Below are 16,875 nucleotides of genomic sequence, written 5' to 3'. Positions count from 1 at the left end.
GCAACGAGCCACATCACAAATTAAATTATATTTTCACCATTGTGTTGTTTCAAGCAGAAAAGCATAAAATTGCGCTTCATTTTAGAACTGTTTTCCACTCCGGTCATGACAGCAGATTTGGCAGTTCATTTCATAGCAAGCGTTATCCATTCTAATGCGTTTTTAAATGTACAATATAAATTTTAACATCTATCTCCACTATTACCCAGTCTCTACTGTAGTGTCCGTGTCCAAAAGTCCCAGAATGCCGCGCGTTGCTGACTTCAAGTTCCCATTTTCTATAATGTTTGCACGCTCACAGAATCATTCAATATCGTGGAAATGTGTTGTTAACACTGTTCTATGATTTCTCAATAATACAACTTAGAAACTGAAAAGTTCTAGCATATATTTCTTAGTAATTAAAACTCACAGCTTTACTATTAGTGGAGAGACGCTGCCAGGTAGAATTAATTCACACACGCAATTGCTCTCTCACTAATACTTTCATATAAATGTAATCTTTACAGTGCTTTTGTATCTGATTTAGAACAAGCATAAATCTGTAAGAACTAAAACGTCTGGGTCGTTATAGTTCTTACAGATTTAAAGAACTGATAAAAACATGCTATTATAGGAGCAATAGCTGTGTGATATCCTATTAGCAGTGCAGGCATATATGTTCATTAATTATGTCATCAGCGTCTAGTGGACGTTGACTTGACTGTCATCACATAAATGTTGACTTAAAAAAAAAAAAACATTTAGCATTGCTCAAGAATCTTGTTGTGTGCCTTTAGAAAGCATCATATGCTTGCTCAGAGTGACAAAGCACTGTAAAGAAAAGGTTGTGTGAAAAGGCTTTTGGATAGGGAGATTTTTTGGCATGTTTTATGCAAATTACTGCAAAAAACCCTGAGCACGTGGTCACTCATTTAGAATACTTTAAATTCATTAACATTAGAACAAGGTTAAGAACATGTGTTATGAACAGACAGAAGTTTTACAAGCAATTATTTGTCTATAAGCCTTACTGTTTTCAAGATAAGCTATTATTTTGAGAGGTTTTGTAAAACTTACCAATGACGATGAGAGTGTAGTTAATGTTAACGCTGCCAAAACCATTGGTGGCTTTACAAATGAATGTCCCAGCATCCTCTGCCTCCACCTCTTTGATGCGGAGGGCTTGCTGAAGTACCCTGAAGCGCATCCAACCGCTGTGGATGTTTCGTCCATCTTTGGTCCACATGATGAGGGGTGGTGGATCGCCCTCCACAGGACACTGAAGTTTCATGGTGCGTCCAATTCTGACGGTCTGCCGGTGAGCTACCTTCTCTGCTACACGTGGAGGACCTACAGAGAACAAGACGATGATAATAATCGTCATTATAGAGTGCTGTCTGAAAATACACGAACATGCTGTTTTTCTACACATGGTCAATTTAATTGTCATTCAATTGTCCTTCTGTATATGAAGCTACTACCAAAAATGTTAGCTGATGAAACAAAACAATGAGCTGAAAAAGTATAGATTTAGCTTCTGGAGCTGGACACTGGTAAAGAGCTTTGTTAGCAGGATAATCAAGCACATGCCATATAGGATTTTTATGAGATTAATTTCCTATATCCACAACATAAACAATATTACGATTTACATTTACACACTGAACATAATACTCTGTATATATATATAGTGTCTCAATCTATCAGAATTCACTGTCCCTTAATTAGTAGATACAGACAATAGAAAACTGAGGCACTTTTTGTTTTTGGCATGAAGAAAGGACATCAATGTCAAAAAGAGGCTCATTTAACACAAAATAATAATAATAAATTAATTAATAAAAAAAAAAAAAAAAAAAATTCACTGTTCAAAAGGTTCAAAATCAAAAGACATTATAATCTAAACAAACCAGCAAATCCTCTTGTGTCAAAGTGATGCACGATTATTTACACTGATGCTGGATGAGTTTTGAAGTGACCATGAAATCAAAATTCACAATCCTTCTCTGTCCTGTCACTAACATGAAATGATTGAGAAAATAGTAAAGAACAACACTTTGTAGAATCCAGTTCATTCAACAGCTTTTCTGTTCTAAAAATCCTCAGTTGTTTTCAACAGTTCACTATGCAGTAGTCTTGTATACTGGCTGTTGCACTAAAGTAAAACGAACGCATTAGTGCATTCATCTAAGACATTTGCTTTTCAAGAGACCAGATGAAGCTTTCAAGAGTCTTGGCCTGGCTGAGCAGAGTGAGGCTTCCCCCGCCCACGCACAGCCCTGCTTACTCTCGTTAAAAGACCCAATGCAGGAAATTGATAGTGTCACTGTTTATGTCTGTGGGGAAATTGTAACCGCAGTCCCCTGTCAGCCAGCCATGTCTTGCTGGCGTACTCTGCTACTGGACTGCATTGTTTGTGTGCTCCTCAGATGGTGGCTCCTCCGAGGTTAGAAAGGTCAGTGTCTGCAAATACTGTCCGTGCTCGCTCCTCTCAAGGCTGTGTGAGTCACTCTAATAGCTGTTTACGTAAGGCTAATGCCAGATTGGATCCATTTAGCTGCCACAAAATGGGGCTTAAGAAGATCTTGTGGTAAAAAAATTGAGAAACACATTTCCACATGCAGTCATACGCATGAAGAATACAACGTTTTAGATCTTTTCTCTAAAAAAAAACCCATCATGCCTGTAATTGCAGCCATCACTCGGATAAATGAAGAGGAAAGAGTGTTTTATCTCATTGTCAGACGTCCGTCCAATACTTAATCACTTTCACAACCATCTCAACAAATTAGATCCTTACTCTGATGAAAGAGATCCTCTGAATGACAGAGGATGAGCCTGAAAAAAAACATTATGAAGTCGTCTGAAGCCATATGTCAGGTTAATATGAGGAACAGATCAAAATTAGCAGGTATAGTGTGGACACGGTGTAACCGAAGGTTGTTTAAGATTGCAACTCGCCGCATTGGTAACTCTCTATTATACTTGTACACTTATTTACATAAATCATTTTTTGTATTCATTCAGCTTGACTAGTTTATTGAAAAATAGGCATTACTACACAGCTATGTAAAATGTAGACTAACAGGATCTGATATATCTGCTGTAATGACAATTTATTTATTTATTTTTTTACTTTTACAGAAACTTAGAAAGCCCATAGATTGGCATGTGGCTCACTGGGTTGCATTTTTGCCTCACAGCAAGCAGGTCCCTGGTTCATGACCCAACTGGATCAGTGTGGGTTTTCCCCACAGTCCGAAGACATTCACGTTGGGTGGATTGGATACAGCAAATAGGAGTGAGCGTTGCACAAGCTAGTGACATCTCAGTGCTGGGTCGCATCAGGAAGGGAATCTGGTGTAAAACCTTTGCCAAAATAATGTGCTGAAAGACAGAGAGTCCAGACTGAAACAAGGAACTAACATAATTTAAGTAAAAATAATTACTTTTCAGTATTTTAGAGGTTTTAAGATCTGATTGTTTCTACTCTTTTTAACACATTATTTTTTCAAGATTTTTTTCCAATTATTTGTGATTACTGGATAGTTTTAAGGTTTTTAAAAATAATTTTTTTACTCATAATTTCTACGCAATAAAATATTTTAGAGTTTGCTACCTAGAAAATGTATACTTACACAACACCCATGGCTTTTAAAAACTATATAAATTTTACATGATATTTCCAGGTCTGGAAATCAAAATTTACATTTTAAAATTAAGTTCTGTCCTATAATCTGGCTTTTCAAGACCATACAAGACCGTGTTTCTTCAAAGACAAAAAAAAAAGTCAGTTGAGGTAAATAAAAATAGTACATATCTTGTTTTTATTATTATTATTATTTAGATTTTTTTTTTCTCTCTCTTATTTTAAAACTTATTTTAAATCATTTTCAGACATCCTGAGGCCGCTAGTGCAGGTTAGGTGGGCTGGATAGTTGAGAACTATTCAGGGAAGTACACATTGGCATTGAAACGCCACTTTTTGGGGGGCTATACGAGTTTATGATCACCCAAGTGATCCCCACCTCGGCTCCCCGTCTTTTAGCATGTTCTTCAATCCGCCGACCACGGAGGACAAGTTTATTGATAGATTGTTATAATATCTGCATCTGTGCAGCTTTTGTCATAAATACAGTTTACAAAATATCATGTGGGAGCAATCGGTTCCCCATCTACTGTAAAGATTGCTCCCAAATGAAGCCCTTAACACATATGAACGCATACTTCATAAAATGATCATGTTGCCATTTTCACTTGAAAATTTAAATTTCAATATAATACATATTACAATGCATGTGGCAAAGAAGTTTGCATACTTGAGCTAAAGAAGGAGGGTTGTACTAGAAGTGCAAACAGTAACATTTTGTGTTTGTAACTACAGTAAACAGGTGTGTGTGTGAGAGATCAGGAAGACTTGTATTTGGCTTATTCATTACCTATCTAGCAATAAATTGGAATGCTCCAATAAGTTTAGTAAACCACCCCTATTAGTCAAACATTTTTCATTTTATTTATAATTTTATTATTATACCCTCATTGGGGGCTGAGCCCCCCTAAAATAACAATCCTAGAATCACCCCAGGCAGTACATAGAGTATTTTTCTGCATTTCACAAAAGAATAATTCATTTTTAGCAGTGTATTTTTATCTTTGATAGTTATTTTTATTGTTAAAAGAGTTCAACAAGTTGGAAAGTATAAACAATGTAATTTAACTCCATAAATTAATGAACATGCTTTTGATGGAAACAATGGCATACTACGCAAAACTACTACATACTAGTACAAATTTTTAAAGACACTTCCAAGACTATTTAAGCCATTTTGGCAGTTTTGACAAAACCTCAGTGTTAACAAGCTGGACAGGATTGTCTTTGTGACAAATCATCAGAATTTGTAACAACAACATAGAATACATCACAGAAAATCTATCATTTAAAGTTGCAAGGCATAAAAATGTTCTTAAGCACAATTTTCAGATTTCAGACATTTCAGAGCTGTGGCACTGGGAAGATTATCAGTATTACTTGCAATATAGTGCACTATGTATGCCCTTATTTGAAGCTCGGCACTATCTACCATCACAATCATTGTTTTTGTTGTATGGAAGAGAGAAGTAAAAATTCTTTAAAATCTTATATGCTGATAGATATCAATTGTCCATTAACTGTAAGAGCAAAACAGTTTGATGTCGAATCAAAGGGGCCTTTTCTAGTGAAAAATGTATCTCATGCCTGGTTTCACACTGCTCTGATATGATGTGGTGCCCAGTGGGAGTGTGAAGGAGTCCCTGGCACAGGTATCAAGTCTGCCTGACTACAGCACACTACTGTGTCTCTCAGACAGCAGTGGGTAGCTGACATGTTGATGGATGATGTTTGAAAGTGTGAAAAAGAAATTAGTCACAGGCAGGAACTCGCCGGAGTCCTGTTCTCCCGCTCCATTTCGAATGGCTTTCTCATCAGAGTAAAACCTTCCTAGTGAGCCGTTTCACAGATTGAAATCTCATTCTCCTTTTGGAGAACCATACACCCACACTTTGAGCAGATTTATGTCCCTCCTGCTCAGGGCCTTATTTTTGCGGGTCAGTCCCGAGGCCTGTCCTTCTCGCTGGTTGACAGCACTGTGCATTTCACAGATCAGAGGTGCGTGGAAGAAAACAAAGGCCCTGAACTTTCACAAGCAGTGCTTGGTTTGCCTTCCAATTTTTCTCCCTTTGGCTCAAAGACGGCCGTGATTAATGCAACGGCTCCTACACAAGTCACAAAAGTCATAGGCAGGGTGAGGAAAGCATTTTTTTAGCTCTCGGAAAAGAGAAACAGCAACACGGAGTAATAGTATTTACAATGTATGAAACAAATGCATTCCAATAACCAACAATACACATTTAAACAACAGTGTCTTAAAAAAGCCTGTGCGTCTGTGTAAATATTGGGTGTGTGAGTGAATTTGTGGGCTGAATGAGGGGAACGGCAGGTCAAACTCTTTAAAAGGCAATCTGTTTTCTCCATTCAACATAAACGCATTCCCTTCTGTTGCAGTCAAGCGCAGCACTATACAATACGGAGGCCAGCCTGTGCACCAGAGAACTCTTAGCAAGTTGCAGTCTTCCATATCCCTCCTTCCCTTTTACGGCTAGCTGGCTTAAGGTATCCCAACATGCACGTCTGGAATGTCGACTAATGACCGGGGAAAAAAAAAATGATTCCGTAAGAGGCCAGTGCAAGTAGCATTCCATCATATACTCTCTTTTAACTCCAGCTCACTGCCAAAAAGTCTCTCCACAGCGATTTGCGTAAAGAAATCTTTCCCTTAAGAATCGATAGCTGTCCTTGAGCCAGTTAGATAGGGCCCTTTGGTGCGAAAGACGCTGAGGCATAATATTTTGGTTGGCCTCGTGCAGGGAGCACAGGACGTGATTTGGAGCACAAGAATGTGTTTGATTATAATTTCTTGAGCAAGTCTGAGCTCACAAGTGCCAATGTATTCACCTTCAGGAAGCGGGTTATGATAGAGTAAGATAACCCTCACCCTGCCTTCACTTCCTCTTACAGGGGGCTGTTTTATTGCTAATCGTATTCTTTACCACCACTAATTCCCGGAAATGTACTGTGAACATGCCCAAAACTAAAAGCTCTGGAGTTGAATATTGCAAGTCAGATACAATAAGCTCTATTCACAACATCTAATGTGGCTTTTAAAAACAACAAAATGTAATGGAACCATACATGAGATACTTCAAAAAAAAAAAAAAATTAGTCCCACTTCAAAAGGCTGACTTGGACAAATTTAAAAATAATTTTTACATACATTTTAATACTTTAAAATACATTCATGCTTCACATTTCTACTTTTAAACAGAGGTGGGTAGAATAGCTAAAACCTGTACTCAAGTAAAAGTACAAGTACTAATTTACATATGTATGTTGAATTACTCAAGTAAGAGTAAAAGTAACAATCCTAATGGTTACTTGAGTAAGAGTAAAAAAAGTACCTAATGAAAAATCTACTCGAGTTTCATACTTGAGGCCAATTTTATAACTACCTCAACTCATATAAATCATTAGTTAGGTTTAAAGCTGCAGTGTCATGCAATGGCAGTTTGTTGTTTATGCTGATGAGACAATGCATATTCATCAGAATTTAGTCATTGAGCATGCACACTGTACAACTCTGGAGTTCTCTGTGGTCACGAATCAAAACACCTCTGATTGGATATTGCATTCATAAGCTCAACAGTGTGTGATTGGTTATAATGCTCAACGCTGCAGACCCACACTCAAAAAAGGATTTGATGCAATGTAACAAAGCAAATCTACTATAAATGAAATGCAGAGATCAACGCTTTCTTTTCACAAATTTCACGTGACTGAATCATTCACAGACAGCACACATGGTGTTCAACTAATAAAAATCCTCATTGCAGGCCAACAGTAGAGTTTGCAGATTTGGCTTCAACTGACTGTAGAGTTTTATGTTCTCTGCATTCTGAAATTACCCGGAATAAATTAGAAACCGAAATCATTCAAAGTGCATAAAATGAAGTAACGAGAGGAACACTGCCCAGTGTAACGAAGCAAAAGTACAGTTTTTTCATTAGAAATGTACTAGAGTAAAAGTACCAATCTTTAATTCTACTCTTAAAAGTACAAATTTTCCAAAAATTTACTAAATGTAGTGTAGTAAATGTACTGTACTTTGTTACTACCCACCTGTGTTTTTAAACCCTCCAATACATTAAAGTAAATTTTAAGCCTGTTAAAGTGTTAGTTTACATGTCAATCCAAATCTTAAGATTTCAGTTCTTCTTTGGAACACAAATGAAGATATTTTGTAATGTTATCACTCACATTTCTGTCCATCCATTGAAAGTCCATGTAAAAAACATTTTCAAGCTTCAAAAAGTTCATAAAGACACTGTAAAAGTAATAAATATGAACTCAGTGTTAGGCAAGCTATTTGGGAAATGTAGTGAGCTAAGCTACAGCAACATGGCAAAAGTAGTTTACTACATCTAAGCTATTTTTTACATTTTCATTTTTCTATTGAACCAACATCATATCAAGTCAATGCTCTCTCAGTGATCAATTAAATTGTCAGTCATACAGGCATAAATGTCCAGTTTAATTGTTTATTCAACCACTCTTCCAAACCAATTTGGCAACAAAAATCAGTATAATGTACAGGGCTGGGTTTATCTTATATTTTGGGGGGTTAGGGGGGGTTGAATTCTTTCTTGAAAAACATTTTTTTTAAAACAATGGCACCTGTTTCAGAATGTTGAATGAATAAAACAGGGAAAACACTAAATTTTTAAATAAAATAATTTATACATATAATTGAATAACATATCTATATATGAATGGGTGTTTGTCAAATGATTGCATGCCATCAGAGTTTACAGTGTTGACACCTTCGTAAAAAAATAGCCTAATGGAAGTCCTGCAGTTTTGCTGTATATAGCTACTGAAATATGACAGACCGCACAAAAACAGCACTTTAATTTACTGCCATTTTTAAAGATAGTAATTGATTTCATGAATACAAGACTGTGAATAAAAAACAAGTGCCAAATGTAAGCCAGATTTGGCCCAGACCCTGTTACTATCTGGGAAGCAAAGCTAAATTCTATTGTAAAAACTGACAGTAAGAATATTTAACCGAATCAAGCAGCTATTTTCGTTTGCCTAAGTTTTTTTTAAAAAACATGCTAACATAAATTGTACGTCTTTGAGAGGAAAAATTAAACCCGACAGGTCACGGCGGCTAGGCCTATAAGTCACATTTTATTATATTCTGAAATGAACAGGCCTACAGCGTAATGTTATAATGTTCCGACATTATTTCCCTCACTCCACAACAAATCCTTTAACTTTAACCATATTCAGAACCGAACGAGGATGAAAAAATAAATAAATACATTTGCCTAAACAATCCAAAACAAATTTAAAGCGAAACTGAAAGTAAAGTTGGGCTTATGTAGACTACCTCTCTCGCCACAAATACAAATGTTTCCATATCTCTTTAATGTATTTGAAGCGAAAATATTATGCATTGGGTAAGCTTTGTACTTCATGCACGTCGACGGAAAATATCATGATGAGCAAAAATGTGCCACGGAACCGGTGTTCACGCTGAACTGCACGTAACACACACTATTTAAATTGACTAGTGTAACTTTTGGGTGACTGTTTTATTTTTCAAATGAACAGGCTGCAGTGATAGTGCGCGATCAAACCGCTGAATAGCATATTCCGGCATTTTGGTCTTAGTAAAGGCATAATTCGATACTGCAAAGTCCAAAGCAGTTTGAAGTGTCAAGAATATTAGCAAAGATTATTATAATTCGTTTAGACTAGAACCCTGTTTAATTCTTATTTCGCTATGGAACCTGATCATTTTTTTTTTTTTTTTGTTTGTTTGTTTTTTTTGCTAAGAACGAACCGAAACATTTTGCCTTTCGCCATGAATTTGACAACCCACACCCACCCACTCCCCATCTCGTTCTTCTGAGTTTGAGATCTTCCCAGAGCACTAGCCTGCTTCAAAGACTAAAATCAAGGCGCCCACCACTAGTTCAAGTACTAAGTTTCCCCTTCAGGAACTCCGGCCGTCTACCAGCTCCTCTTATAGGGAAACACAGAAACAGAGCGTGGCCACTCGCACTCCTCCTCAACGAGAGCGAGTGGTCAAACACTCTAGGTCGAGGGCTTCCCAGGCTAAGCCCAACCTGAGGGGCAGCCCCATCCGGGGAGAGGCGGGTCACACCGCATTATTCGGTGTCTGTCTCTCCCCTGTGCCCTCGGGAGGCCGTTCTGCCAACCCTGCCGGTGCTTCAGGGCGCAGTGGTCTCCAGCGAGCATTCACCCCGGTCTCTTCCGCCCGACGACGTAGCGGAGGGGTCGTTAGTTCAGTTAGGCCAGTTTTGAGAGACTGGTTCCCTTAGTAGATCATTTGGCAGCGTGGAAACTACTGCCTAATGTGTCTGCTTGGGTCCTGCACACTGTAGAGCGAGGCTATCGCATTCAGTTCGGCGCACCACCTCCGCCGTTCAACGGGGTCTCTCCCACTCTGGTGGGCCCCGAGCAGGGTCTGGTAATGGAACAGGAAGTAGCTACTCTCTTGAGGAAGGAGGCCATCGAGGTGGTCCCTCCTCACGACAGAGAGTCTGGGTTCTACAGCCGGTACTTCATTGTTCCGAAGAAGGATGGGGGCCTGCGTCCCATTTTAGATCTGCGTCTGCTGAATCGCTCAGTCATGCGACTGAAGTTCAAGATGCTCACCATCAAACAAGTCGTGTCTCAGATCAGGTCCGAGGACTGGTTTGTCACAATAGATCTAAAAGACGCATACTTCCATGTCTCCATCCTTCCTCAACACAGGAAGTTCCTGAGGTTTGCTTTCAGGGGCGAAGCTTACCAATACCGGGTTCTTCCGTTAGGCCTAGCACTCTCCCCCCGCACTTTTACGAAGTGTGTGGATGCAGCTCTGGCTCCTCTGCGACTCCAGGGCATCCGCATACTCAACTACATTGACGACTGGCTGATCCTGGCCCAGTCGGAGATGGTGGCGGTTCGGCATCGAGATGTCGTTCTCCCTCACATGAAAGAGCTGGGGTTGAGACTGAACGCCAAGAAAAGTGTGCTGTCTCCATTACAGAGAACCACTTATCTAGGCGTGGTGTGGGATTCGACCACGATGCAGGCACGTTTGTCTCCTGCTCGGATCGAGTCGATCCTCACTGCAGTTGCGAGAGTGAAAGAGGGCGGGTCACTCACTGTCAAGCAGTTTCAACGACTGCTGGGTCTCATGGCAGCTGCGTCCAACGTGATACCTTTTGGCCTGAGACCCCTACAGTGGTGGCTCAAGACCAGGGGGTTCTCCCCGAGGGGAAACCCACTCCGCATGATCAAGGTGACGCGGCAATGCCTACGTGCCTTAGACATGTGGAGGAGACCCTGGTTCTTGTCTCAGGGCCCGGTGCTGGGAGCTCCTTGTCGCCGTGTAACGCTAGCGACGGATGCATCTCTCACCAGTTGGGGAGCGGTCATGAACGGCCACCCTGCCTGCGGTCACCAACTCACGTGGCACATAAATTGCCTGGAGATGCTGGCCGTGTTTCTAGCTCTGAAACACTTTCTCCCAGACCTGAGAGACCGCCATGTGTTGGTCTGCACCGACAACACAGCGGTAGTCTCTTACATCAACCACCAGGGAGGTCTGCGTTCGCGCCCCTTGTACAAGCTGGCGCACCAGATCCTTGTGTGGACCCAGGGCAAACTCCTCTCGCTGAGAGCAGTTTATGTACCTGGGTATCTCAACTTGGGAGCAGACATCCTGTCGAGACAGGGGCCGAGGCCCGGGGGATGGATGCTTCACCCCGAGGTGGTGAAGCAGATCTGGAGAGTGTTTGGTCCAGCCCAGGTGGATCTTTTTGCCACGAGGGAGAACACGCAATGTCCCCTCCGGTACTCTCTAGTTCATCCAGCTCCCCTGGGGCTGGATGCCATGGTACAGTTCTAGAGAGAGTGCGCCGGGACGGGTGTCCCTTCTTCTAGTAGCCCCATTCTGGCCGGGCTGAGTGTGGTTCTCGGACCTGATTTCTCTCCTCGATGGCTCTTCCTGGGAGATTCCCGTCAGGAGGGATCTCCTCTCACAGGCAGGGGATTCCATTCTCCACCCCCGGCCGGAGCTGTGGAAACTTTGGGTGTGGCCTCTGAGGGGGCGCACCTCTTAGCTTCCGGTCTCTCAACCGAGGTTGTTGAGACCATCCTCCAATCTAGAGCTCCCTCTACGAGGAAACTGTACGCCTTGAAGTGGAAGCTTTTCACTTCTTGGTGCGGACGCCACCAACAAGACCCAGTTAACTGCCCAGTTGGCTCAGTGCTGGAGTTCCTGCAGGATCGGCTATCCGCAGGGTTAACCCACTCCACCTTGAAGGTTTACGTGGCGGCCATTGCGGCCTACCATGCCCCTCTTGGTGGTCTTTCTGTGGGTAAGAACCCCCTTGTTACCAGGCTTGTGCACAATTCAGAATTTCAGAATTGGCCGCCATTCAATTCATGAGTTGGAATTTGAATTGAATTGACTCCGCCCCACAGGAAGTTGAATTTGAATTGGAGTTGGAATGACAGGAAGTGGAATTAAATTCATGGCAATTCAAAGACATTCCACACAGTCATACAACAGAAAGAATGTGTTGAATCTCACATACAATTACATTAATTTTGTAATTTAATAGCATAATTTCATTACACATAACTAGTCACTCCTCAACCCTGCATACATTTTGTTCCAACATATAGATAATGATCAAATTCTTGAAATAAATTACTCCCTCAATGTTTGATTAGTTTTGTTCAAAATGTTATTTTCATTTTAAAGTAATCAAATAACACAAAGTCATTGTAAATGCAGTTGTCATTTATTCCAATGCAAAACTCACTGAGCAACACTGTTGCATCTAATCCTCAATAGCTCAATAGTATCATTTTAAATACTTGGTTAAAGCAAAGCATTCTGGGATATGGAGTCACGTTCCATTGTGTTCCACAAAATTACAATTCCAATGAATCAAACTTAATTATGTGTTCTGTGACTAGAGCTTTTAACATTCATTGCTGGGGGGAAACATTTCCTGTTAATGTAATCTGTACAAGTAGTTCAAACTAATATCATTTATAGAATATGTAACAAAATCATATCTGACATATATTGTAAAGCTTCATTGTTAAACACTTCACTTACGTATATGAATTTCTTTGAATTTGTATTGAATTGCAATTCTGCTTCCTTTAATTCAAATTTGAATTGTAATTCTAGATCCTGTTTTTGACACCAATTCAAATTCAATTCAAATTCAAGAATTGAATTGGAATTTAGGAGTCATTCTCAATTCAATTCTGAATTGTGCACAAGCCTGCTTGTTACACGTTTCCTCCGCGGTGCACTGAGGCTGAGGCCTCCGGTATGACCCCGTGTCCCAACTTGGGACCTGTCCGTGGTGTTAGAGGCTCTCTGCAGGCCTCCCTTCGAGCCTATTGAGGAAATTTCTGACAGATTTCTCTCTATGAAAACTGTCCTTCTTCTTGCCCTTTCCTCCCTAAAGAGAGTTGGGGATCTTCAGGCCCTCTCTGTGGCCCCTTCTTTCCTGGAATTTGCTCCAGGCCTTTCTAAAGCCTTCCTTTACCCTCGTCCGGGTTATGTCCCTAAAGTCCCCTCCTCGACACCACGGCCTGTCTTACTTCAGGCCTTTTGTCCTCCTCCTTTCCGGGATTCTGACCAGCAGAAGCTTAACTGTATGTGTCCGGTGCGGGCGCTGGACACATACGTCCACAGAGCTGCCAGGTGGAGAAAGTCAGACCAACTTTTTGTCTGCTATGGCCCCCCCTAAGAAGGGCCTCCCTGCTTCTAAGCAGACCTTAAGCCGCTGGATAGTGGACGCTATTTGTTCAGCTTATGAGTCCTCTGACCTCCCTCCTCCTTTAGGGGTCAGAGCTCATTCGACTCGGAGCACGGCTGCCTCCAAGGCCTTTCTTGCTGGAGTGCCCATGCAAGACATTTGTAACGCTGCGGGGTGGTCCACGCCCCTTACTTTTGTAAGGTTTTATGAACTCGACTTGCGAGTCTCTCCTGGTTCCTCTGTCCTTCGCCCTAGCACTTCCTAGGCAGGGACTGGGGTCTGGCGGCGTGGGCATCTCGTTCCCATAGCGTTTCGACGCGGCTCGAGTTCCTGAAGGGGAACGTCTCAGGTTACGTATGTAACCCCGCTTCCCCGAAGGGAACGAGACGCCGCGTCTCGTGGCCATCCTCCTGCGTCCCTGCGAGCGCTGCTTCTCTCCTGGAAGCTGAGGCTCGTTCTGGCGCACGTGCTTTTATGCTTCCTGGTCAGTGATGTCTCACTCTTCCATTGGTTTGATTACACACGTGATTCAGAGCGCGGTCATGCTGAAGGCGTTCCCATACACTCTAAAAACTCCTGGGTTATTTCTTTAACCCATTTTCTGGGTTATTTGTGTTGGGTTAAAATTATGGGTTATTTTTTCAGAGAGTAACCATTTTCTGGGTTATAGGGCTAATATTTTGACCCAATTCCTGGGTTGTTTAGGTTTATGGGTTATTTTTCAAAGAGTAACCCATGTTCTGGGTTCACGACCCTTCCCCCCTCCCCCCGCTGTTGTTCTGGAATTTTCTCACAACAGTCGTTTGAAATAACCGTCACTTGAACTTCGCGCTCGATCCTTTTTGGCCTGGGCTTCTTCGGTGCAACTTCGTCGCGTATTCAAGGTAAGCAAGTATTTTCAGTGTCAATGTAACGTAAACTTTTCTGTGTCCATGTCCCCGTTGGTAGTTTAGCACCATTTGCTGAAAAAATGACCATGGCTTACCGTGGCAATTCTGTGGTTAGCATGTAGTCGCCCGCGGATATCGCGACATGTAACTAGTTTAAAGTCCGTGTAAAGTCAAAATAAATATGTGTTTTGAGTTTTTCAGACTAAAGAAGAAAGTGTTATTAACCACCCAGCCAAATTTGAATGATTAAAAATAACGATAAGTTCATGAAATTGGATGTCAAAATGGTTGAAATGCTTTTTACACATCGTTGAGAAATACATGTATGACCTATTTAATGTGTTTAGAAGAAAATGACTGAATTCACTTTACACGGTGTTTAAATTCTATTTTTCATAAATTGTGCTGTACTTATCTCATTGTTATAATACTGGTGGTAATACGATAAGTGTGCAGCTAGTGGCGACTTCATGCCGCGTTAAGGGGGTCAAACATCGGACGAGAAGCGCCGCCCTCGCCGCGTCTAGGACAACTCGAGGTATCGCGTACTTTCTCAGTTTATGGCCAGCAATATTGTTATGTTTAAGGACATTATGGATTTAGATAATGCCAGTACTATGTTATGATTGTACTGTATAATTAAATACAACCGTTGCTGAGTCTGCAGTCTGAACACTTTACCTGAGAGCGTCTGTTAACTGAATGAATTGAGAATATCACCTGAAAATCCAATAACATCAGCAATTTTCATTCAAATAGCCGATTTCTGTAAATTAATGTAAAACTAAATTTATATTGCAGCACATGGTGAAGTCAGTATATACATTAACGACGATTTGAGACAAATAAGTGTAAATTTAATATAAGACTATGTACATGGCGCCAAATGGCGCCGCCGGTGTGTGTACACTCATAGAGAATAATGTGTTGGAATTTTAAATACGCTTCTCGTCCAGTGTGCAACCCCCCTTTAGCCGTGGCTAAAGCGACGAGGCAACACAATAGTTGAGTTATGTTAACCAGCTGCGCTGTGCTTATCAAATTGTTCAAATTGTTGCTAACTTCTATTGCTATGTTTTCTCCAGGTCATTTTAAATGGACAGCTATGTCGCTGATAAGCTAACTGAGTGGCGGCTGTCTGAGCTGATAGAGAATTTTAGAGGTGAGCGTTTTACTCTTAACTGCCCTCATATCATCTCTCTATACCTAAACATTTTTCTTTAATATGGCTTAAATGTGTCAGTGCAAGATTTTGTGACAGTCACAACTTCTTCGACAGTGGGGAATGCATATCTATAATAACCCTTATAGTTAAAAGATACTTGTGCCTTGTCTTTTAGCTGTTATGCATAATAATGGGCCAGATATTCACCTTTGCATTAATGTCATTATTACACTTAATGAAAGAAAAGATGGACAGTATAGACTGTCATTCACACAAAATGGGTAATGCTGCAAAAGAACCACATTAGTTAACTAGCAATTTGGGCCACGTTTTTTAAAAAACAAAACAAAAAAACAACAGCATTCCCTTAAAAGTGATTATTTGTTACTTTGGTAATCAAGGAGTGTCTGGTGAGTGGTTCACAATTGTCTCCACTTATTAACAATACTCATGTTGTCTTGTTTTCTGTCTTTCAGGTGAAGACATAGATGAGGAGGCATTTCTTCTCTTAGATGAGGACACTATCAAAAATCTTGTCCCCAAAGTTGGCCCCAGGCTTAAATTCCTGAAGCTCTTCAGAGTTATTTCTCACCAGTCCAGGCATGGTATGGTTCCACTGGAACATATAGTAGCAATATCTTATTTACATTTTGTATCAAAGGAGCGGATATCACATTTTTTTCCTTTGTTTCCTGTGTTTTTTTTAGATAGCACAGGACTTCCAGGTGCTGCATGGTGAGGCTGCACCTAAATTATTTGAGACCTGGATCCCTGAATATGCTGAAAAGGTCCTGTACTTGGCCAAGCAGGACAATAAACTCCCTTCACTTTCTGTTGAGGACATGACACTGGGTAAATTAAAACTGACCTTTTGTGTGTTCTATGGCAAGGGTCCTGTGATTCCTTTCCTTTTGGTCACATTTGTCTGTATGTTGAGACACAAATATCTGTTCATTTACATATTTCTATAGTCATTTTATTTTTTCACACACATACTGATACCTAGAATATTGTTAACCTACAGATGCCAAAGGGGAACTAGCGCTAACACTGCTACCCACCATGGTGCCACAGGCCGTCTACAGGGTTGGGAAGAAGACTATCCGGCACTCCATTGAAGAGTCCCGGACAGCGTTCATACACCAAATGCCTGTAAGTACAATGGACCATTTTCTCAGCACCACTCTGAGAGAGAATATTCTTAATTCTAACTATACTATACAGGTGAAAGAAGGCAATCCAAGTGACATGTTTCATGTGAAAGCTAAAGGGTGAATCCTGATTTTAAAAAAAAAACAACTCCAAGGTTCCTCGCAGTTGTATTTCAGTTTTGAGTGATGCCATCTATGGTAGCTAGAAAGTGAAGTTGAAGATGTTAAGTTTTATTACTCTGAGTGGTTCTCAATCCACATTTTCTTTTACACATTCATGACC

General features: G+C 40.8%; 1 protein-coding gene across 1 annotated transcript in view; it reads right to left on the bottom strand.

Moving 5' to 3' along the window:
- fgfrl1a (fibroblast growth factor receptor like 1a) overlaps positions 1-16,875 on the bottom strand; it is a 64,980-nt gene that overhangs the window by 29,359 nt on the left and 18,746 nt on the right. Inside the window, exon 3 of the mRNA XM_051127931.1 lies at positions 1,060-1,332. Coding sequence (XP_050983888.1) covers positions 1,060-1,332 — 273 coding nt within the window. The remainder of the gene's footprint in view (positions 1-1,059; positions 1,333-16,875) is intronic.

The sequence above is a fragment of the Labeo rohita genome, chromosome 14 (assembly GCF_022985175.1).
Source record: "Labeo rohita strain BAU-BD-2019 chromosome 14, IGBB_LRoh.1.0, whole genome shotgun sequence".
Classification (NCBI taxonomy): domain Eukaryota; kingdom Metazoa; phylum Chordata; class Actinopteri; order Cypriniformes; family Cyprinidae; genus Labeo; species Labeo rohita.
Note: the sequence above shows the minus strand (reverse complement) of the source record. Positions and strands in the feature narration are given on the sequence as shown.